Below are 25,535 nucleotides of genomic sequence, written 5' to 3' on the forward strand. Positions count from 1 at the left end.
AAAATAAAAACACTCATATGAGTACTGTGCTCCTTATTTATAAATCATTTACTCATAATAGACAATATGTTAAATATTAATATATAAATAATTTAACTCCTATAAAAATGCTGTGATATTGTATTACTATACCCATTTTACATAGGGGGAAACCAAGGCCTCAGTCACATACTTCTGAGTCACATAGTAGTAAACAGTACAAGAAGGATCCAACTAAATCCAGTCTGATGCTAATGTCAATGCTCTTAGCAACCATTCTTTATAGCAATACTACTACATCTGGAAAGTCCCAAACTACAAAGAAATGTTTTAAAGTCCTTCATTCTTTCTGTCAGTTTATCTTATAACTCCTCATGCATGGGATTTGTGAACTTGCTTGCTTAAAAACAAAAATCAAAACAAATTTCTGTGTCCTAACCCAGATCTTTGGAAAGAGATTCTCCAGAGGCCATGTCTGATAATCCACATACTTAACAAGAAACTTCAGATAATTTAGGAAATTCTGTCTGGTCCCAGATTTTACTGTGCTCTCTTTCTCCTCCCCCCATCTCTGCCCCTTTGGTATTAGGGATTGAACCTAGGGGTACTCTTCCACTGAGGTACATCCCTTTTCCTTTTTATTTTTTATTTTGAGACAGGATCTCCCTAAGTTGCCCAGGCTGTGCTCAAACTTAAATCCGCCTGCATCAGCCTCCAAAGTCATTGGGATTACAGGTGTCATGAACCTTGTTCCCTTTATTTTCTTAATAAATTTTATTTCATATATTTAAAATATAAAACATGATATGCTGAGATACATATAGATAATAAATTGGGTCCCCTTTTTTGTTCTTTTGAACACAGATTTCCAGGCAGCATTGATCATAAATGGTGAGTGCCTCAATTTTGAGCCACAGGTACTTATTGCAGGCACCCAGGATCAGAGCTTTCAGCAGCTGCTAGAGTTTCCCGATTCCCTGTGCTGTTTCCACCACTCAAGCAGTATTTTTTAGACAAAGTGCCTACTAGATGTGTAGTACAAATCCAAGCACTGTGAAGAGTACCCACGTTTAAAGACCAAGGAAAAGCTAGGCCTAAGAAAAGAATACTTAAGTGTATCTTTACAGACAAGCATCTACAGAAGAGAAATTAGAACAAGATATAGTCCATGCTTGTGCAATTATGTCAAAATGGATTCTACTGTCATGTATAACTAAAAAGAACCAATAAGAAAGAGAAATGATTCTCAAATCAAGGATCTTTTAAAGATGTTGAAATTAATTACTTCTGTAATAGGGGGGGGTGAAAATCAAATAACCACCCTTATTTAAGATAATTTTCCCCATAAGTTCTATCTTCAGCATATAGTTTTATTGCCTTAACTCAATTCTCTGAATTAAGTACTCACTGGATAAGGGGTAAGGGGGTAGAAATTTATTTTTAAACATATACTTACTCCAATAGTGTCTCTTTAAAAATGAACCACATATAAAACAAAGAAATAAAAACCAAATTCTCTACTGAATTTCTTATTGTAATTGTTTCCTGCTACCAGAGGGTTTCACTTGTGATGTAGTTTCCTTTGTAGTCACTAATATTTTCTACATTCTTCTCAAAGGAAGAAACAAGACCTAACTTCTCAGGTTTCCTTTGAATGCTTTTTCTTAGTTATCTTTTGCAGTTGGGAGTCATGTTACTTTCTCTAACATACTGTGTACATTATTCTAACATGTTAAAGACATTTTAGCAGTGATGCTAATGTGCATATTCTATTTTAATATTGAATCAAATAATATATTCTAACTATATACAGATCCTTCATAAGTTTATAGCTAAATTCAGTTGAAATGAGAGCATCTGCATTCATCAAGTAGTTTCTGGATTTGATCATTTGTACCCAATTTCAACTGAAATCCAGGCTTAGGGAGCAAGCATTCCATATGGATATCTTAAGGCTGAATTAGCTTTGGAGCTGAGTTTAAAATTGCAGGAGGAAACTCTATTTTGATTTCAATGTCTGCTGCATGCATAGCAGAATGGCTATTATTTATAAAACATCAGGATACCAAGGTATGAAAACTTTAAAACATAAAGTGAAACATATTTCACTGACTGATGTGATAGACAATCAAGCTCCCTGTCACAATTGCCTAGAGACAGACACACCTTTTAATGTCCTATATTCATCCTGGCTACTTTTACTCCCTCTGAAGGGCTTTTGAACTTGGATTTGACATCTTTTAAATGTATGCTTTCTCTAAATGGAAAGGGGTTTTCTTTTCTTACAGTCTTAGCCTCACGTAGAGTTCAAGTCTAACTTAGATTAAAGAGAAGTAGTCTAGGCCTTAGAAATTCAATGTTTGTTCTTGATCTTTTTTTTTTCTTTTGTTTTTATGAGGTTGAGCTAAAAACCCCAAAGTGGGACATAATGGCTTTAGAGACAGGAAGGAAATATTCTTTATTCTTTCTTCTAGTGTAAAAAGCCCACAAGGCTCTTTTGTAGAAAGCCCGCAGTAGAAGCACTCCCTCAAAAGCCACCTTTTTCTTCTTAATAGCCTCTGAAGAGACAGTGTTGAGAAAGATGACAGCACCGGGCATTGCTAATGTTAGGCCCAGAAACAAGCTAAGTGGTTTATGGCCAAAACCCTTGTTTACTACAGTCGCTTGTCAAAATAGGGAATTTTTTCCACCAATAAAATGTTTTAAAGGTCATTGCCTCTCAAATTGCACAATAAACAAGTCATCACCAGAAAGGGGAAAAAATGTGGGAAATAATAATTTTGACGTCAGAGACAAAGGAGGAAAGTAATGATGAGGACATGCCTGTATTGTGGATACCACAGAGGTGACAGAAACGTCTCTGATTTTAAAACTTGAAGTCTGCTGGGTGCAGTGGCACATGTCTGTAAAACATCTCAGTGGCTCAGGAGGCTGAAGTGAGAGGGTTGCAAATTCAAAGCCACCCTCAGCAATTTAGCAAGGCCCTACGCAACTTAGGGAAAACCTGTCTCAAAAAAATTTTTTTAATATTTATTTACTTTTTTTTTTAGTTTTCGGTGGACACAACATCTTTGTTTGTATGTGGTGCTGAGGATCGAACCCCGGGCTGCACGCATGCCAGGCGAGTGCACTACCTCTTGAGCCACATCCCCAGCCCCTCAAAATTTTTTTTTAAAAAAATCTGGGCATGTAGATCAGTGGTGAAGCGCTCCTGGGATCAATCTCTGGTACCAAAACATCTAAATAAACCAAGTAACCAAAATAACCATTAAAAAACAAACAAACAAACAACAACAACAAAAAAAAAACGTGAAGCCTTTAAAGCCCTATCCACCAAATAATAAGGAATGAAATTGACCAAATTATATTGTTATGTTGTGTGCACATAGGAGTATAGAAATATGTAACAATGAATTCCACTGTTATGTATAATTATAATGCACAATAAATACGTATGTACAAAAAACAGCAAAAATAATAAATCTTTATAAAAATTAGCAAAGTACAAATGCAAATCATTCATCCAACAAATATTGAATGTCTGTTAGATCACAGGAACTATGTGCTCAGAATAAAGATGGCTAAGTCCCTATTGTACAGATGGATCTTACATTCTAAAGGGCAATAGATCCATCCATGTTTATGCTATAAATTGCATAGACCCTTGAAAGCACATCATCTGAAGTAATGAAGATGTGTTTTCCTCCAAAGACAATGTTTTCACAGCAATAGCTGTCATGTAATTAACGATTAGAAATATACTATTTTTAAGGACCCAGAGAATAAAACACCATCTTCTCTGACCCAAGATAGAACTCTTCATAATTTCAAAAATGTAATTCATTCTTCTTTAATAAACACTTACATAATATATAATAGTGCCCATAGGTAAAGCAATGCTTTCTTAAATATGTTTGACATAAAATTCTATTCAAAATCAACATCCTATTTCACATGATAAAACAACCACAATGACGAGCTCCCCGGTGCCTACCTTGAACAGTCAGAGTGGCTGATGCTTCAGCTTTTCCAACCATATTTTCTGCAACACAAGTATATGATCCCATGTCACCAGCCATCACCTTCAGAATTTACAAGGTATGATCATCTCGGATTTCATATCTAATATTGCAGCAAAAACAGCATGGTTAAGGATTTTGTTCTTGAATGATCCCATTTTTACACTATGATGTATCCAGACATCAAATCACATGCAATAATCCCTTCAGTAATTCAAAACAAAATTGAGGATGTGATGTTCCTCTAAGTTAGCAGGCAGAAGAAATGAGCTTGTTTCCACGTGTATATGAACTAACATTAAAATATTTTCTTAAAAATAACATTTTTGAGTAAAGTTAACATTTATACATCTATTTCCTCAAGCTGTGGTACTCACACTAAAATTAAATGGCATTGAAAATTAATTAAATTTTTATCATGTGCTGGACTTTAAATGATCTATAGATTTTACCTTCTTAAATTCTTATAACAATTTGATAAGATAAGTATTAACCTTATCTTCATTTTGTAGGTGAGGAAACTGAGAAACAGGAAAGTAAGGTTACTTGGCCTTGGTCCTCAGGGAATTTCAGGGCAGAGCTAAAATTTTGAACCCAGATAGTCTTCTAGAGTTCACTTGATTTGTCTAGACTTCCCTGCCCTTAAAAATAGGGATTCTTGATATAAAATTTTCTCATATAAAATTTTCCTGAGTTATATTGTCTGATACGGTTTATATATTGATAGACCAGATACTTCCCACACTCCAAGTAAATCCCCTATTCATATTCCCAACTTACTAACAATTAGACATCACATTTCAAGGGACCCTAATATTTAATATGTTCAATAATTCTTTTCTTCTCTTAACATAATCCTCCTCCTCCTTCTACCCCAATCTGCCTATCTTCCTTCATCAACTCTCTATTTCTAACTAGTCGTCCAGTTTGCCACTGTAGTCTCACAAATTTCTCTCCACTCTGTACATTATCTCCATCTCTCCAGGCTAAACAATATACAACTCTGATTTGTTCAATCAAATAATGGTGTCCCTATAACCGGCTTCTCCTCATAGTAATGGAACATACATCATGCTAACAAAATTATGTTATTCTAAAAACTAATCCTGCTCATAATAATATTTCTCAACTCATCAATGTCATACAATATGATGTGAGATTTATTATTACACAAAGCCCCTGATGATATGTCCCCAGTATTTCCTTATGATATCCATTACTTCTCACCACATATATTATGTGCTAGTGATGCTCAACTTTCTACCATTCAAAATATGTGGTGTTCTTTCTTACATTCGTGTCTATGTTGTAAGGATCTTCTGTCTGGAACACAGGACTCTTTTTTTTCTTGCTTATCATATTGGTACCTATTTTTGAAGACTGTGCTTATCTGTCCTATTCCATGGGTATTCTCCTTATTCTTTCTCCCTACAGTTGCATAGGTCTGCCTTTACGTCACGAAAGGGAATAATGAGGTTATTCCATATCTACCCATAAATGTGTCTTTTTGCAAGCTCCTCGAGAGCAGATGCCCTCTCTATGCCAATGTTGTAACCCCAACACCTAGCAGGCATTCAATGCGTGCATGCTGACAGCTAACTGGCAAACTCAAATGCTTTATTCCACCGTCTCATTCCCCAAAGCTTGGTATTTCCTGAATCACTGCTCCTAGCCAATTTAAGTCCTTATCAGACACTAAGAAACTTCGAACTCTTCTACCATTCATTAGTGACACATAGCTGAGGAAAGCAAAGTCTGATTTTTAATTGGTTCATAATTCTATCATTATTGCTATACGTTTCTTCCTTTTCCTACCTGGCCATATATAAGAAGTTGGTATTAAATGTGATTTGGCTGAGCAGGAAAGAAACTGTCTATAGAATACCATGTTTTACTAGGGAAAACCAGGGTCACAAAAATATAATCCAACCCCAGAGGAAATCTGGAAACCTCCTGGTTCAAAGTATCTCTAGTATTCTATTCTGGCTCCTGATCAAGGAGTCTACAGATGCTCCTCAACCTTTGACAGGGATGTGTCTTTGTAAACCTATCATAAATTAAAATACCAAGAGTACAAAACTGCATTTTGTTCATCTAGCCCACTGAAGACCCCACATGGCAACACAGTACACTGTAGAGTATTGGTTCTTTCTCCTCCTGGTTACAAAGCCAACTGAAAGCTATGGCTCACCACTGCAGCTAGCATAGAGTATCACACCACATATCACCAGCCTGGGAAAGATCCAGATTTGAAGTATGGTGTCTACAGAGTGAATATAGCTTTCATACTGTCTTAAAGTAGAACATTTTAAATCAAACCTTAGCAGTCAAAGACCATCTATAGAGTTAACCATCTATCGGCACCTAGAGTCTGATGAGAAACAGAAATTCTAAGTCGATGAATCACATCATTAAATTCTGATCTGTACCTGGATTTGGGCAACTCTCCATCATCTTTCCTCCATCAGACTGTAGGCACAGGGTCTCCTCGGGCCTCAGACTTAAATTCTGCACTGTCATCCACGGTCACTGCCAAGTTACTAGGTCTCTTCACAAAGGATGGTCTCTCTAAAATTAGAAAGAGCCATCTCAAGATAAAACACTTCAGATGTTCAGTGAGAAAAGATTTATAATTCAAAATATTGTTTAGAAAATTACTTCGCATAGTTTCCAACTTGTAGAGACTTCTCCCCATCTTTAATATTTCCTTCTACTTCTTTTTCCACACCTTTGGCTATTTTATATCAGGTCACTTCACTTCTCTTTCTACCCCGAAAACAATGATATAAGAATATTTCTTTCTTATATAAAGATCATTTGTATTTTGATTAAATATTATTTTATTCTCCCTTGTACAAAAATATAATAATGATAAAAATAATGATGATAATAAGAAGAAGGCTGTACAGTAGTAAGAAGATTTGATACAATGGCACTTACCTAAAACAGTGAGCTCTGCTACTTCACTCTCACGTTCCCCGACCATATTGGCCCCAACACAAACATATTTGCCAGCATCACTTTTACGGGTGTAAGTAATCATTAGCTTTCCTCCTCGTATCTTAAAAAAAGAAAAAGTTTGACATATATACCATTAAAAGAATTTTAGCTATGGTTTTGTGGCAGGTCTTCATAAATGAATTCCACTCAAAGCTATATACCAAAGCCTATACAGCTGGTGTGTACTGTTTGCTATATTTATAGGTAGTAACTTTAAACAGAGTAAATTCCAAAAATATAATATAAAAGGAAAACATGTTGCATTACCTACATTTCTTGTAAAATTTTTATATTCTCACTATGCTTGTGTTTCAAATCAACCAAGTTCTTTCCTATAAATTAATTAAGTGAAAACCACAAGGACAGTGCTTGAATAACTTGATTAGCAAGTGCAAGAAAGAAAAAGGAGTCTTACTATCATATTATACATGTAATATGTAAATGTATTTATGTAATAATTGATTTCAGGAAAGAATATTCTAATATTGTTGTATGTGTAAAAAAAAATTCTCTAGTAAGTTTTCCAGAGTTTTCTTAAAGAAATATATCTTATTTTCCAAAATGTAGTAAAATCTGCCATTTTCTAAATATATATGTGTGTGTGTGTGTGTGTGTGTGTGTGTGTGCGCGCGCGCACATATTTATTTTTTTCAAATATATTTATATATATGTAGATGTACATGTAGCTCTCTCCCAAGCAGCTTCTTGGTAACTTTAGAGGCACAGATTGAACAGATCCCAATCAATTACTTGGAAAGTCATGTTCAGGTATAGTCTTGAACATTAATTGAATAATTACAAATATAAATAAATATCCAGTTCAAAAAGTAGACTGAAGTCAAATATGAATTAAGACTGGGATGCAGAAATTGGACTGGATTTACTTAATGTAATTTATTTAATGCAACGCACTTTCAATTAGGGAGTTGAGTTCAGTTACCCATGAATATCTATAATGTCCCAAATTTTACAAGGATAACTTCTAAAATGTTTATTCATGAAGGTTTTAATCTCACATTTGCTTATTTATGGTGAGCAGATTAAACAAAGGAAAAAAGAAACAGAGAAACAATGAAGGATGAAAGAAGAGAGGGAGAGAGGGTAGAAGAAAGGAAACGTTCAAGCACTTTTTTCATTATGCCTAATAGAGTTTATTGAAATCTCTATAAAAGTTTTACTATTTTGGAATGTCTGAGTTATTTCAATGTAGAAAATCAAACTAAATATTCTGGTTGTATAAGAACAAACCAAATATTAACAGAGAGGTTTTCATTTCTGTTGTTTTAAAATTTAGTATTTTTTCAATAGTTGTATAAACAAATGATGAGATGCTCTAAGGTTCCACTGTAAATATCATCCTGGTATTTTTTTCTTTGCATTGTTCATTCTCTAACTTTCATATCTGAAATAATACCTGCATACAATAATCATGAGATGTGTGTTGACTAGAAACTACTATTATAGGTAAAATCTAGTTATTTATCCAATTTGATATAGTTTATAAAGGTTTATATATGTTAAAATATACCAAAGTTTCCTTATCCATTCATCTACTGAAGGGCATTTAGGTTGGTTCCACAATTTCACTATTGTAAATTGTTCTGCTATAAACATTGATATGGCTATGTCCCTGTAGTATGCTCTTTTTAAGTCCTTTGTGTAAAGACCGATGAGTGGGAAAGCTGGGTGGAATGATGGTTCCATTCCAAGTTTTCCAAGGAATCTCCATACTGCTTTCCAGATTGGAAATGTATAAGTGTATAAGTGTGCCTTTTCCCCCACATCCTCACCAACACTTATTGTTGTTTGTATTCTTAATAGCTGCCATTCTGACTGGAGTGAGATGAAATCTTAGTTTGATTTGCATTTCTATAATTGCTAGAGATGTTGAACATTTTCTCATACATTTGTTGATTGATTGTATATCCTCTTCTGAGAAGTGTCTGTTCAGTTTCTTGGCCCCTTTATTGATTGGGTTTGATTTTTTGTTGTTAAGGTTTTTGAGTTTTCTTCATATACCCTAGAGACTAGTGCTCTGTCTGATGTGTGGAACATTACTCAGCATTAAAAGAGAATAAAATCATGGCATTTGCAGGTAAATGGACAAAGTTGGAGAATTCCAAGTGAATCAGGCCAATCCTAAAAAACCAAAAGCCAAATGTTTTCTTTGATGTGAGGATGCTTGTTAGAGTCTGTAAACAAGTCAGGATGGCACCTGGCATTTTGCCAGAGGGAGTGTTTGTGAAGTAATGCCATCGAGCCATTAAGTGTGGAGATTCCTTATTGGTTGACTGCCTTATCTAGTTTATGTTAATTAAGATAAGCTGTGTGGAATGTATAAATACCTCTGTTGTCCTACAATAAACGGCTCCCACTCCTGCTGTATCAATGTACACAAGTTGTTCGTCACCCCCCCCCCGCCCTGGTTATTTTGCTGCAGCTGGACTGCAGCAGATGCTGATTCATAATGGTGATGGGTTAGGAGGAGCATGGAGGAATGGAAGAACTTTAGATAGGGCAAAGGGGAGGAAGGGGAAAGAAAGCCTTAAAGGGGTAGGAATGATGGTGGAATGAATTAGACATCATTACCTTAAGTACATGTATGAAGACACCAACGGTGTGAAAATACTTTGTGTTCAATCAGTGACTTGAGAAATCGTGCTCTATATGTGCATTATGAAAGGAATTGCATTCTGCCATCATGTATAACAAATTACAATAAACAATTAAAAAATAAATGTTAAAATATACAATTATAATTTCATTGCTTCCATATGTATTTAAATATTTGAATAAATCAGGGAAGAAAATATATGTCACACTAAAAAGAAAAAAAATCTTCCAGAGCTAATTATTATCCATGTTTTGTGATCTTTCTTTTTAGCTTTCTCTCCGCATGTATGTGTGTGCATGTATGTGTGAGTGTGTATATATATATATATATATATATATATATATATATATATATATACTCATACATATATAAGTATTCACAAATGTAGTATATGCACACAGGCAATAAGATATGCATAAACATATATACATATGAACATATGTACATATTAAAATTCTACTTTACTAAAATAGAATCATGTGGTCTTCTGTGACCTGAATTTTCAATGAAAATGAGGAGACTTTTACATTTTAATTGCTAAAATATAGAACAGTTATTCAGCATTAATTTAAATGGCTACATAGTATTCATTGTATGGTTTTACATATTTTGTCAAATTTTTCCCCTACTGATAGATATTTAAAATGTTCCCATGTTTCCTCTCATAAATAGCACTGAAATCAGCATCAGCATTACATGTCTGTGTGTTTCTTATGCATCTGCAATCATCTCAGAAAATCTTGAAGTAGGATTCTTAAATAAAATGAAAACCCAGCTTGAGACTCTTGGTTCTTGGTGCTACCTATTTTGTTTCAGGAGATGCTTTTGGTGTAAACATATCATTTTAAATATTGGTCTTTAGTGAAATCCCACAGTTAGAATGGCAGCAAATGTGTTATAATACCCTCATTTCTCACTAAAGGGATCAGCAGCTTAGCAAACTGCAACCTTACCTCCCACTCACCTCCACTGTGTTCATCATTACAACATGTTCTAATTGTGCTTTTAAATGTCAGATTTTCCTTCCTGACTGTGAATTACAAGGCAGAGGAGCATATCTAATTCCTCTTCATAGCCTCAGAACCTGTCACCATGCCTAGTAAACAGTCGGAATTTTCTGGGAGGAAAGTGACTTGTCTGATGTCACATAACAAGTTGGAACAGGGCTAAGATTCTAGGCAAGATATGGGTCTCTGGTTATGTGAGTTGGACAGATGAAAATACATGCACAGCCCACAATCCTGTTAATATCATTACTCTTTAATAAATTTGAGTTTAATAAACTTGAATGCTTGAGAGTCAGAACAATTTGAGTATCATAAAATCAAGACCTTCCAACGAAGACCCACTATCACCTTTCATCATATACTTACTTTGTAATACATGAACATTTCTAAATATTCTGAAGAAACAAACTTATTATAGCTAAAAGAAGAGTGAAAAACCCCAGTACTGAAAGAGAACGTACTTGATCTGAGATGTGGTCCTAGATGTACTTTTTTAAATATTTTTTTTTAGTTATACTTGGACACAATACTTTTATTTTATTTATTTATATTTATGTGGTGCTGAGAATCAATCCAGCACCTCTCATGTTCTAGGCAAGCACTCCCCTGCTGAGCTACAACCCCAGCCCCTAGATGTACTTTTTTGGTTCTGTATTTTAGACAACACATTCAGCTTCCTTCTCAGCCTCAGAATCTAACCTTGAATGTCCTGGTATGTTTATTTAGGAAACTGATTAATTTCAGAAGGAATTACACAATAATAGATAAAAGAGATAGGAAAAACAGAGGAAACAAATGGTTTAAACATTATTTTTGTTCTTAAAATCAATAAGTCAAGGTATTTTATCTAAAATCAAATGCAAGGCTTTGGGAATAATTTTAAAACATATTTAAGTGTATGTTTTAAACATATGTAGAAAATGAGAGCCAAAACATAATAACATATAAATAATTTTCAACAGTAGAGATTTATTTCTAAGCTTTTGTATAATATAGTACTAATTTACTTTTATAATTTTTAAATACTTGGCAATGTCTAGTCTTGCTTATGCACACATGGGAATAACATTATTATTATAATACAGCCCAATGCTATTATATTTTAAAGGAATTCTTATAAATGGAGGAGGAGAATTTTGTTAGTAGGAGTTAAGAGAGGATTGCCTGGAGATTCTCAAGACATGGAACAATTCCAATTGTGAGATGAATGGTAGGAAACAATAATGAGATGAACCAAAACTCAAAGAGAGCTAAGAAATCCAAAAGACTTTGTAGTACACACCCTGTTATTACAGTCCTGACTGTAATAACTCAGCTCAATTATGGAAAAACTTGATAATTCATTTGACAAGGAGGCATGCTTTGGGAACATATATTGGTGTTTTCAGTATTTAATATAAATAGAAAAAACTGTTTCTATTTTTTATATAAATTTACTTTACAGTTATCATTTACAATTGAATTGTATCTAGTATATAAATTAAAAGTAACCCACTAGAGCCAGGTGTTTTGGTGTATGCCTGTAATCCCAGCAGGTAAGGAGGCTGAGGCAGGAGAATCTGGAGTTCAAAGCCAGCCTCAGCAAAAGTGAGGTGCTAAACAACTCCGTGAGACCCTGTCTCTAAATAAAATACAAAATAGGACTGAGGATGTGGCTCGATGATCAAGTGCCCCTGAGTTCAACCCTCAGTAACCCCCCCCAAAAAAAAACTAATCCACTAGGCTTTCTACAAATATTTTCTCTATCTTTTGTAAGTATACAAATACTAATAATATGTACCATTTGAACAATTTTTTTAAGAAATGTTCTTTGATGAGTCAAGTATCTTGAGAAGTTTTCTTATTCTTAGTAGCATAGAACTAAATGGATAAACATCATGACTGCAATGCATATATAATTTACATACTGATGCAAAAAAATCTTCCAAACTTATAAAAGCTTTAAAATTAAATTTATAAAACATTTTAAATTTAAAAAATGTATTTTCTTACATCAATAACAACGATTTTAGCTGTCAATGACTGAAAAACATCAACCAAATTGCACCTTTGATTTTCCACTTACGGTATTCTTCATTAATATTTTCTAAGATAGTACTATATATACAAAAATTATATAAGATATTTAAAACATTTTTAAATCCCAGACAATCTTTCAATACACACAGAGATACGTACATATAGACAAAACAAAAAATATCTACCAGTTATAATAATTGTATATTATACTATGCACTTGATTGATTCAAGAGATTAGTGCTCTATCTGATGTGTGAAGGATAAAAATTGCTCCTAGGATTTGGGCTCTCTGTTCACCTCACAGATTGTTTCTTTTGCTGAGAAGAAACTTTTTAGTTTGATTCCATCCCATTTATTGATTTTTGGTTTTAAGTCTTGCGCTATAGGAGTTTTATTAAGGAAGTTGGGTCCTAATCCCCCATGATGAAGATTAGGGCCTACTTTTTCTTCTATTAGATGCAGAGTCTCTCTGGTCTAATTCCTAGATCCTTGATCCATTTTGAGTTGAGTTTTGTGCATGGTGAGAGATAGGGGTTTAATTTCATTTTGTTGCATATGGATTTCCAGTTTACCCAGCACCATTTGTTGAGGATGCTATCTTTTCTTCAGTGCATGTCTTTGGCACCTTTGTCTAATATAAGATAATTGTAATTTTGTGGGTTAGTCTCTGTGTCCTCTATTCTGTACCACTGGTCTACCAGTCTGTTTTGGTGCCAATACCATGCTGTTTTTGTTACTACTGCTCTGTAATATAGTTTAAAGTCTGGTATAGCCACCTGCTTCACTCTTCCAGTTAAGGATTGCTTTAGTTATTCTGGATCTCTTATTTTTCCAGATGAATTTCATGATTGCTTTTTCTATTTCTATGAGGAATGACACTGGGATTTTGATCAAAATCTCATTAAATCTCTATAGTGCTTTTGGTAGTATGGTCATTTTGATAATATTAATTTTGCCTATCCAAGAGCATTTCCATTTTCTAAGGTCTTCTCTGATTTCTCTCTTTAGGGTTCTGTAGTTTTCATTGTATAGATCTTTCACCTCCCTCACACATTAGATAGAGCACTAATCTCTAAGATATATAAAGAACTCAAAAAGCTAAGCATGAAAAAAACCCGAATAACCCAATCAACAAATGGGCCAAGGACCTGAACAGACACATCTCAGAAGAGGACATACAATCAATCAACAAATATATGAAAAAATGCTCATCATCTCTAGCAATCAGAGAAATGCAAATCAAAATTAGTCTAAGATATCATCTCACTCCAGTCAGAATGGCAGCTACTATGAAGACAAACAACAATAAGTGTTGGAGAGGATGTGGGGAAAAAGGCACACTCATTCATTGCTGGTGGGACTGCAAATTGGTGCAGCCAATATGGAAAGCAATATGGAGTTTTCTTGGAAATCTGGGAATGGAACCACCATTTGACCCAGCTATCCCTCTCCTCGGACTATACCTAAAGGACTTAAAAACAGGGATACAGCTACATCAATTTTTATAGAAGCACAATTCACAATAGGTAAACTTGGAGTTAACCTAGATGCCCTTCAGTGGATGAACAGATAAAAAAAAATGTTGCATATATACACATGAAATTTTACTCAGCGCTAAAAGAGAATAAAATCATGGCATTTGCAGGTAAATGGATGGCATTTGAGAAGATAATGCTAAGTGAAGTTAGCCAATCCCCAAAAACCAAATGCTGAATGTTTTCTCTGATATAAGGAGGCTGACTCATAGTAGGGTAGGGAGGGGCAGCATTGGAGGATTAGATGAATTCTAGATAGGGAAGAGGGGTGGGAAGGATAGGGAGGGGCAGGGGATTAGCAAGGGCAGTGGAATGTGATAGACATCATTATCCAAAGTATATGTATGAAGATTCTTATTGGGTGTAAACATACTTTATGTATAAACAGATATGAAAATATTGTGGTATATATGTGTAATAAGAATTGTAATGCAAAAAAAAGTACATGTATAAAGGCATGAATTGGCCTAAACATACTCTATATACAAAGATATGAAAAATTGTACTCTATATGTATAATAAGAACTATAATGCATTCCGCTATCGTGTATTTAAAAAACAATAAAATCAATAAAACTAAAAAAAACCTAAAAATTGATTCAAGAGATTCCTGTCTAATCAAAAGTAATCTCCTTTGTTAGGCCAAATCTAGCATTATTCTATTAAAATTAATAACTAACATATCTTTCATTTGTTTTATCTGGAAACATATGCATGTGTATTAACACTGTAAAGCCTAACAAATAAGTTAAACTTAGGCTTTATATGTTATAAATGTTTCCTCCAAAACAATGATTCTCAGTGAGGGCAATCACCCTAATCTTTCCTCATGGATATTTGGCAATATCTGGATATATATGTACATATTTGATTGTCAGAAGTAGGAGAAAGGGGGACTAAGGATGTATCTCAGTGTAGGACACTTTTATAGCATGTTCAAGGGCCTGGGCTCAAGTCCCACCATCAAAAAAATGAAAACAAAAAAGAAAGAAAAAGCAACTGGAGGGCTGGGGCTGTAGCTCAGCGGCAGAGCACTTGCCTAGCATGCATGAGGCACTGGGTTCGATCCTCAGCACCACATAAAAATAAAAATAAATAAAATAAAGGCATTCTGTCTGCAGCTACAAAAAAGATTAAAAAGAAAAAAAGCAGCTGGAGTCATAGTTGTAGAGTAGTTGCCTAGCATGTGTGAGGCACTGGGTTTGATTCTCAGCACTGCATATCAATAAAATAAAATAAAGGTTCATTGAATATATATATATATATATATAAAGACCCAGTTTGTATAAAAAAGAAAAAGAAAGAAAGAATGAATGAATTAGGAGCAGAGACAGTGTTACTGGTATCTAGTGGGTACCTGGCAGAGATGCTATTAAACATCCTACAAAGTACAGGGTAATCCTTCACATTAAAGAACTATCTGACTCAAAACATCAATAGTGCTTATTCTGAGACACTTTGTTCTAAAGGTCGAGCTCTGGACTACGGAGAAAGGCTGAATTAAAATGATAAATGGAAGGAGAAGATAAAATTAGATGATATAAGACACATTTATTCTATTTGGAAAAAAATTGATTGGACTTCCCCAATTGGTATAAACACTTCTCAAGCCCACAACCCCTGCCCACTCCATCAATAAGACAATTTCACTATAAAATACAACATCCCATTTAGTATCCTGGCAAAAACATTTAAGAATCCCAAAGATGTTACAACTCCAATGGAATTTTAAACAAGCTTCATTAAGCCTGAGAGAAACTGATTTCCTCAAAGATTATAAACACAGAAATTCATAAAAGTATAAGGAACAAGCAACACAGTTGGACAAAAGGAGAAAAAAATATAATAATAGTCTATCATTTCTATAAAATCAAATTGATTTAGGAATTATGGCAATGCCATTTGGCAATGGCTGAACTGAAGCCTTAGTTCTCTTTGCCACAACAACCAATATGGAATACAAAGTGTCCTATTCTTTTCAAAACACAGAACAGAAACAGCACATAGTATGGTGCCCTCCATCAAATTAGCATACCAGCTTTCAGTTGGTACATAATGTACTATTAACCATCACCAATTTATGTTGAGTCATATGTAATACCTATTGTAAATTTAGGATGCCCCTTTTTAAAGAAAATTTGACATTTCCTCTCTCTGTGAAAGGAGGAAAAATATGTCTAACACACACAAAATACTAGAAATGTGAAAACAGCACTATTTGAAACAATCTAAGAAATGTTTCTTGGCAGGTTTCTTCCTACAGCTGGATTTGACAGCCAAATTGTAAACCTATCAAAAACTAGTTTGTATAATGAACAGACACAATGTTAAACACTGAGCTGCTGCAGCACTACTTCAATTAGCATAATCCTGGGGGTGCAGAAGCAGAACGTGTTCAGCTTGCAGACAATATGCTGGCATCTAGCCTATGTCAAAAATCCAAGGCAGAGGTCTTGCTTCCTCATTACCATCCACCTTACCAGCCCCAGTGGTAACCACATTAGAAGCCCACATTTCCATAAGCTCTAGACAGTGCTTAAAGGGGGGCCTCAGCCATATACATACTTGATGAAAGCAAAACAAAAAAAAGGTCCCAGTAGTCTTGCTCCTTGTGGGAAAGGAGACAGGAAGGAAGAGAAGAAGGGTGGTAAAATTTATTTTTCAAAGTCTCAAATATCTTTAAACTTTATATTCTTCATTGGAAGAGTCAGAATTTTTTTAAAAAGAAAATGTTTTGAAGACGCTGAGGTATAAAAGTCTTCAGTGTAGTCAATCCATTTGATTTTATACAGCAGAAATAGTCCCTATGAGTAAGTAGACTTGATTATCTTCCTGAGAAGTGAAAGTCCTCTAGAAACACTTAAAGACTGCTCTGGAGCAAGAGGAAATCCCTTTCTCTAAGGCTTTATCTCCTTTTCTGACCTGTTTACTGAATAACAATAATGAAAACTCAGGTATAAAGTACATTTTTTTCTGCCCAAAGTGAAGAAAATCATTTATATCTCCTGATTCGCATGAAAAAAAAATCTACCATCATTATTTTTATTTTCGGAATACAGGAGAAAATTCGTATTATCTTTGCAAACATAAAAGCATGCTTCTTTATAAAAAAGTAAATTAAGTAAGCTTTTTGGTTTAGTTATTCTATGGAGTACACAGCTTACCCTGCAATCAGCGCTCACAATCAGAAATAAAGATGAACTTAGAATGAACTGCTTGGTACATCTTCATTTTCTACCCTAGAGCAAGTCAGATGATTTGCAGGATCTGTTACACAGGAATTTTTTTTTTCAGGCATCAACCCCACAATGTTATCCATACACCTCTGGGTTAACACACTAAACCGACTGGGCCTAATTAACTAGTTTGGCTACACAAAATCTTTTCTGCTTTTAATTACATTAACCTAATGTGACTTGAATTCAACAGACCAAAAACGAAACCGCTAATTATATTAAGGGCTTCAAGGATGATTTCAAATTGCTAACCACCAAACTGTCATATAATTTATCTCATTTCCTTTTATAGACTTTGCATTCAAAAATCTGTGCTTTTTACTAGAAATACTAAGACATTTAAGAAATACCATCCAAATAATGGATTAATAGAATACTGATTTAGAATGCTAAAAGAGAAACAGTTCAGGTAATACATACAAGACACACATAGGCATTATCTTACTAATGAAAAATATGTGTGATACTTAATTTTTATAATTTTCTAAAAGATTGGAAATATTCACTTATAGTAGTAACAGTTTGATTAGCAGGATTAATATGAAATATAAATTTTTCTAAAGCACCTAGGATTAGAAGTGATTTTTTTCTGAAAAATCTCAGTTCTTTACCATGGAATCATTTTCATGCTATTTTCCAAAGAAACTGAGATGAGACTTTAGAATTGTAGTTTAGTCTATTGTTCTTAAACAATTTTCCACTGATTCTGCATGGGCAGGATATCTCTTCATAGCAATGTTGTCAGTTCTGCCTGGATCCTTGACCTACAGACTGGACAACAAGCTGTTGTGAACTACAGAAATGCCTTGTATGGCTCCTTAGTGACAATGAGATGCAGGTATCCCAGATGGCCAGCCATAACCCCTAGACATTCTCCTTGGTGAAGTAAGCTGCAGGACAGATTTGGATGGTCTCCAAGGACTTCTTTCAACAGAAACACATGAAGAAGAGTCACAGCAATAACAGCTCTTCTTTCTTAAAATGTGGCATTAATTCAACAATGGTAACAACAATAACCAAAAAAAAATGTAACCTTGTGTGAGCTTGGAACATAGAGAAGGAAAAAGCAAAATAACTCCCATTACTTTTTATTGGGTGATAAGGTTGGTGTCAACCTCTAGTGTTAGGCAGTGCAGAATAAAGCATCCGAATCTTTAACACATATCACCTTTATTTCAAAAATAATCATCTTTTGCTGCACTCTAAATCAAGCAAAAACACTGGTAGCATAATTACATTGTATAAATAATAGACAAAGGATTGGATAAACAATCCATAAAGACTCGTTAGCAATCTAAAACAATATAATTAAGTAAAAAATACTTCAGATAATTCTGATCTTATATAATATCAGAGAAAATACAGTATTTCTCATTTGGCCACATTTCTTACGCATATCCCCAGGTAAGTAGTACAATAAAAACAGCTTTAAAGAAGACATAGTATTAAATGATATCATGTTTTTATTAATTATTGCTTAATATTATATGTATGTACTTTATATTTCTGAATACACACATTAATAATTTTGCTTTTCTCCTTGAGATCTGACTTTTATTGTATTTATGACATAAAAATTAAAATTTTTGATAAATTTCCACCATCAAAAATCATTGACATAAGGTTTATATCTTTTATTCTGGTCACTTCTCTTAAGTATTTGTATTTCAGGCTGGGTTTTAGCTCAGTGGTAGATTGATTGCCTAGCATGTGTGAGGCACTGGGTTCAATTCTCAGCATGGCATATAAATAAAATAAAGGTCCATTAACAACTAAAAATGTGTTTAAAAATATATGTATCTCAAGAAATTAAATTTAACATTCTCTGCTTATATTAAGTTAGCACAAAAAATAACACTTTTAAATGATATCGTATATCCACTGCAAAATAAATTCATATTTAAGTCTCCAAGCACAAGTTTTATTTTGGATAAATATAAAAAATAAACAAAGGGAAGTGAAATCAGTTATTCCTCAAGGCAAGCAAAGTTTATTAAAGTTTATTTACTCTTTCTAGTTTTCATGAAAGCTACTGACTCTCATTTCATTTTCCAAAAAATTTTCAAATCTCCCTATTCCTATTTCATTCTGCTTCATAGGCCTATTGGAGAGATGAGTGGGGTGGGGGAGGAGAAGAGGGAGGAGGATGAGGAGGAATAAAAACACACACATGGTTTTAAGTATGTCTTGATTGGAACATATCTGGTTTCATGTTGCTTGTCCAGAGGCCAGGAGATGAAGCTACTTGTTCTCGTGACCATTATATAAACTGAGAGTACCCTGAGATAGGTCAAACTAAGAAAAACAGAGGAATGCTAATATTGACCAGATTGATTTTGTTGTTGTTGTTGTTATTTGTTTGTTTACCAGTGAGGTTTCAATCATATTGTAAAGAATATTCAATTTGATTTTTAAAGATTCGTGTTGATTTCACTAATCCATTTACCAGTCAATTTTAAAGCAAAATGTATTTCATCTTTCACAGTCTATTTAAAATATATATAACACCTCTGGGATTTGCAAATACACACACACACACACACATCTTGTCTAACAAAAGCATGCTGGGTGAGTATATAGGTCTTGTAAAGAAAACTGAAAGCAGCCTACTGAAAGCAGTTGAAGGGCCATTCTAAATTTTACCAGGTGACATAAAGTGGACAGCGTTACAAGGAGAAAAAAAAATGTACTTATAAGTGTTTCGATTATTCTCTTAGGAATGGAATTGAGAGAAAAGTAGGCAATTAGGAGCTCTCCATTGGTGTCCCATGTTTGCCTGGACTACACAGATACAAGAGAACATGATCCAATTTCATTTGCTTGCTGGTACACTTTACAATACCATTTGAAAACCAACATGAATTCAGCCAGGAGTTTAAACACACTTGATCATCAGAGAGAAACAGGAAGAGGCTCATGCAGAAAAAGCAATTATCCCAGTGGGAACACGTGGCTCTCCACACAGCTTGGTGAGCTGCCAGCTGAGCACACAGGCCAGGGAGAGTTGCTGCCTAGGACTATGGCAGCTGCATTTCTCTGTTATTTCCATTTTTCCTTTTAAACTTTTCATTTCTTCCTCTTAGTGATTTATAAATTGGTAGTTGGCTGTTTGCTGCTGCAGAAGCACACCTATGATAATTTGATTATAGTCTACACCAGAAAGAGCTGTATTGTTAATTGCAGGAAAGTGAGAGCCACCCTGCAGAGAGACATATTTAACTTAAAGGGAAAAGATGATTTTCTTTGTGAAGGTGTAAATTAGTACCTTTCTATCTATCTACTATATCACCAGAGTACCTTTTTAATGAATCCTAATCTTAACAAAGAATAAAAGAAAGAAGAAACACAGGCTTCTTTAAATATACTTATTTTGACTGCTTAAGTGTGTCTCAAAGCCAGAACAAAGACTTGAGTTTGGCATTTTCTCTTGCAAACCCATTTTCTTGGCACACTCAGAGGTATGTAGTCTAAAGCAATCAACCGAGAAATCACCCCCTAATTTATAGTATTATAAACTAGGGACAGACAAGTGGAATGAGTGCTGACGAAATGCAAAGCAGATGACTCACTGAAGCCTTTTAGCAGATTCCCCAGGTGTCTGGTTCCCAAGTCATTAATACTGGAACCTAAAAGTGAATCCTATAAAAAGCATGCAATATAAAGAGTGGTTTTCTAATAAAATAGCCTTTGCTAGCTATCTCCTAAAAGCGAAAAAGAAAGCTGATTGGTGTTTACCTCTATGAAAATTCTGGACAGATTACATGGCAGTATTCAGCATGGATATGAAAAATTAATTTAGCTTATAGCTATTAAAGTTAATGTATTATTTCCTTCACAGGTCTCATGAAACAATGTCCCGCTGTTTTAAAGGTAAAAACAAAGTCTTATGGGCAATTTTCACTTTCCCACAAAACCAGGTTTGTTTTTTATCACCTCATCCAACCATCTGGCTATAATTCTGAATTTACATACAGTCACTGCTAAAACAGACTGAACCTAAAATCTATGGAGGAATTATGACTATGCTCTAGAAATAAAGATGACAAATGTTCATAGTAGTTGAGGGGAGAAAAGCTCATTTTTAAACTCTTGTCTCTTTGGAGTTATAAGTTCACCAGCTGAAAATACTTTTCCAACAGTAAATCCCTATTTTTCCTCTATGGGTTCTTAAGCTTGGTTGTTCTCTATAGTTTTGTTCCAGTGTGAGAATTTCCCTCACTACCAAATACCTTGCTAAGATAATGCCTTTTCCAGAGACCTGTGTAATTTTTTCCTCTGGAAATTTAAATCCACTTATATTCTGAAGAAGACACAAAGCCATGGCAGACAAAGTCAATCTGGCTGTGTAGGCCAGGAATTCTTGGATTCAGAAATTGAGAATGACAAAATTTACAAAACCATATTTTTAATTGTAAATACAAAAGAGCAATAAAGTAGTTCAACATCATTAGCTAACACTCTGTAGAAGTATGAACATGTCTAAAATAGTTGCAAACTGAAATAAACTCTCATTTCTGTTCTGTGGTATTTTAATCCCAAAGCATCAAAGGGGAGCAAGAAGAGCTTGTGACAAGCTTAAATGATTAATCAGAAGTCAGGGTTCATCAGGCCAGAGTCAGAAATTCAATATCCATATGGCCAGTCACTTTACTCTCTTTTATTGATCACAAGACTATGCTAGAATCTAGCTCAGTTATTTGGCAAATTTGTGGCTCATTTTATAAAAGGTACATGATAAGAAGATAAATAACTCCCATGTGCCCCTACGCTACATGGTAATATAAATGAAAATGTATCTGTGTGCTTCCAAAGAGGAAGAAGGTAGACAAATTCACCTATATAAGGAAGAAAATATAATCTTTGGAAGAAAAGTTTGAAATGGAACTTACAGGAACTTTTCTATAGGTTAAATAAAGCTACAGTGTTATCTACAGATACTTCTCACCATGGCCTGAGAAATAATGATTAACTTGTGGGCAAATAAAAGGTTAAAATAAATGCATCCTGTCCACCTCTGACTCCATAGTTATCTCTGAAAACAAAATTAATGGGAAAATTAAATCTACCTAAAAAGTAGCTCAAAAGTTGTTTGGATTAGTATTTGAGATATCCTTTCTCACTCAATAAATGGTCCAGTTCCATGACGGGGACAAAATGCATACTGAATAGAAAATGTGGGGTAAATAATATTAAGGGATATTGGTATTTTGAATTGTTTCTGATCCAAGTCTAAGTTGCATTGTTGCAGTTTTGAATTGAAAAAAAAATCAAGATTTCCTGAATCCTCAGTTGCTTTCATAAAAACACCTAATTAGGAATTCCCATGTTAAGGGGTGGGAAAGTTTCTGGAAGAAGGGATATCAGCCATAGGAAAGATTAATGGTCAAAGTAAAACCACTGGAAAAGTTTCTTACCTCTTTTTTTTTAAACATAGAATATGTATTCCATGATGACAAATACTTTACCTAAACTTTGGCATTTAAAATGCAAACCTTCTATGTAGAAATAAAATTATCTGTATTTTTCACAGAGATTGGCTATGTAGAATTGTTTACACTTTCAGTCGTCATCTCTTCAGAAAAAGAATTAATAGTTTAGAATTTATATTTAAGACACACTATTTTATATTACATTACAGAAAACAAATTGAAATTCTATACACCAAAATAACAAAATTTAAATTTCTGTCATTTCTACAGAAATTTTAAAGAACAAATTGCATAACTTGTTAAAACATAACATCTGAAAAAAATGTAATTGATGGTTCTTTCTGCAAACCCATGAACAATGCATCAGTAAATCTGTGGTAAATTTAATAAATACACTAATGAATTTATTAAAAATATATATTATTGCTGTAATAAGAACTGTGGTGTACTAATGTCCTAACATCTGCCATCCACAAGGTACTGTTATGTGCATATTCTTTAGTTTTACAATATTCTCGCAGGGAAAAGTATAGTTTCCTATTTTTGAATGAGAAAACTGAGGTTCAGAGAATATCAAAATTTGCTCCAGATCATTTAGTAAGTGTATCGGAGCCCATTCTGGATAAGTCCAAAGAAAAGTTTCTGTAGATGACTTTCTTTTAGGTAGAAAACAAATGCTTCCCATGCCAATTCCACCAACTAGCTATATCTTGCACATATGTAGATACCAACACCGAACGACTGGAGGAAAAAACAGGTGTGATCCGTTGACTCCCTGAGTATGTCAGATTGAGAGTCCACTTTCCATCATATTCACCCCGCAGTTAAGCCTGCTTGATGCGAACAGCCAACCTTATTGCCCTTAATCCATCTAGTTGTCATCAGAAAAAAAAATGTGCATATTTACATTTCACACATGCACATTTCATTTGCAGGAGCAAATATAGTTAAACACCCACATTAGTTTTTATTCAGAGGAATTGCTCTCCTATTCCCATATAATCCTGAGATTATGAGTGTAGCATGTTTAAAGTGTGAACAGAATATTTACAAGTTTCCCTAATAAAGATGAGAAAATTTGACATGATCTTCTATAAGCATACTGTCTGGTACAATATGGTGATGTGATATATCCAAGTGAGAGAAGAGTGACACCATGTATGTTAAAAGCAAAGACATAAGAAATAATGGATTCCTTACTAAATTACACTTTATCCACTCAAAGAGACAAATTTCCATTTTTCAGCCAGTATTATATAGATTGAGCTCAACTACTCTTGAAATTTTCCCATACAAGACAATGCTCTTAAACATGAGCCTGTTTCTAATGTGATGGGCCTTTAAAGCTTTGTGATCACCTAGATTTGTAAGATTTGAGAAAACCTGCACCATCTGGTAGCAATTTTGTTAATGCACACCACATTATTTTACAAGTGTACGATTTATCATATTATCAAATTCTTTAGTTTCAAGGAGATAAAAACTGAAATGGTCAGATGTTCCTGGTAACTATTTGGTTAAAGGAACTAGCCTTTAAACAAAGAAAATGCACAATCAGCACTAGATTAGAGGAGACCTCAGCCTCAGCATAAAATTTAGGATTATCCTTTAATAGAGAATCTTTAAATAAAAGTGATAATGTGGCCAAGATGAAGAAACAGATAAAGTTAACCTTGGCCAATTATAAATAAAAATCCCAGCTCCCTTTAAAAGGCTCAGATTTAAAATTGTTTAAAACTTAAGCCTTAAAAGTATATTCAATTTCTGCACTTTGGACTCTGCTTTAAGGATAGAATTCCTTGTACAATAAGTGCATTTTTTAAATGTACTTCTTGGAAAAAAAAGATTGCCATTCATTTGGTTTTATATAAACAGAAAGAAACACATGCTGTTTGGGTCCTCATGAACAATCACAAAGACTAAAAGCAATTGGAAAAGTCAATTTTTTAAAAAAGAGAAATTTACCAAAAAATATTCTGATTTCATTTAAATTTTTCCCAATTTTAAACATAAGATTTTTAAGCACTGCTTTAAAATAAACTTTAAACTATACATTTAGGGAAGCAGCTCATCTTTAAACTATACATTTAGGGAACACTGAAAATAAACTAAACTGGTTAGAACACCATCCTTGAACCCACAAAAGAATGTGCCTTTAATTTGGCAAAGTACTAACCTATAATTAAACAAAGTGCTCCCAGGCAGTAGTAAAATTCCACTAGTCTTTGGCCATTTGGAGAAATGTAATGGCCTGATCAGATATATCAAAATGCTTAGAAACCGAAGAAACTCAGCTGCTTGAGTAAGCATATATTGTAAGGAAAAAAATAAAAGAGGAAACTGCATTTGAAAGTCTGCTGTCTCTGGTGGAATAGTAAAACTAATCTCAAATTTCTGTTACAGGCATTGTCATTTGGCCATGTGTGTTGAGTCTGTAGAGTTATAATATTTCTGCTTAGTGTACTTTATTGATAATTACTTTGAATGATGAGCACCAACTTTTTTTGGCTGATTACTCGAATTTCTGAGACATTTTTTTGCTTTCTAGAAGAGCTACTCTGATTGAAGAATCGTAGATGCTGACCAGCAGCACACTTCCACACCAAGCTTTGGCCCAGTCATTTCAAAAGAGTTGGCCAGATTCCATATGGAAGGCAGTGTAGGCAGACCCATCAGGCAGTCCTCTATGTTGCCTAA

General features: G+C 34.2%; 1 protein-coding gene across 1 annotated transcript in view; it reads right to left on the minus strand.

Moving 5' to 3' along the window:
- LOC144250944 (roundabout homolog 1-like) overlaps positions 1 to 25,535 on the minus strand; it is a 186,620-nt gene that overhangs the window by 143,343 nt on the left and 17,742 nt on the right. The window contains 3 exon segments of the mRNA XM_077794110.1: positions 3,974 to 4,101; positions 6,428 to 6,566; positions 6,939 to 7,059. Coding sequence (XP_077650236.1) covers positions 3,974 to 4,101; positions 6,428 to 6,566; positions 6,939 to 7,059 — 388 coding nt within the window.

This window comes from Urocitellus parryii, chromosome Y (assembly GCF_045843805.1).
Source record: "Urocitellus parryii isolate mUroPar1 chromosome Y, mUroPar1.hap1, whole genome shotgun sequence".
Classification (NCBI taxonomy): Eukaryota; Metazoa; Chordata; class Mammalia; order Rodentia; family Sciuridae; genus Urocitellus; species Urocitellus parryii.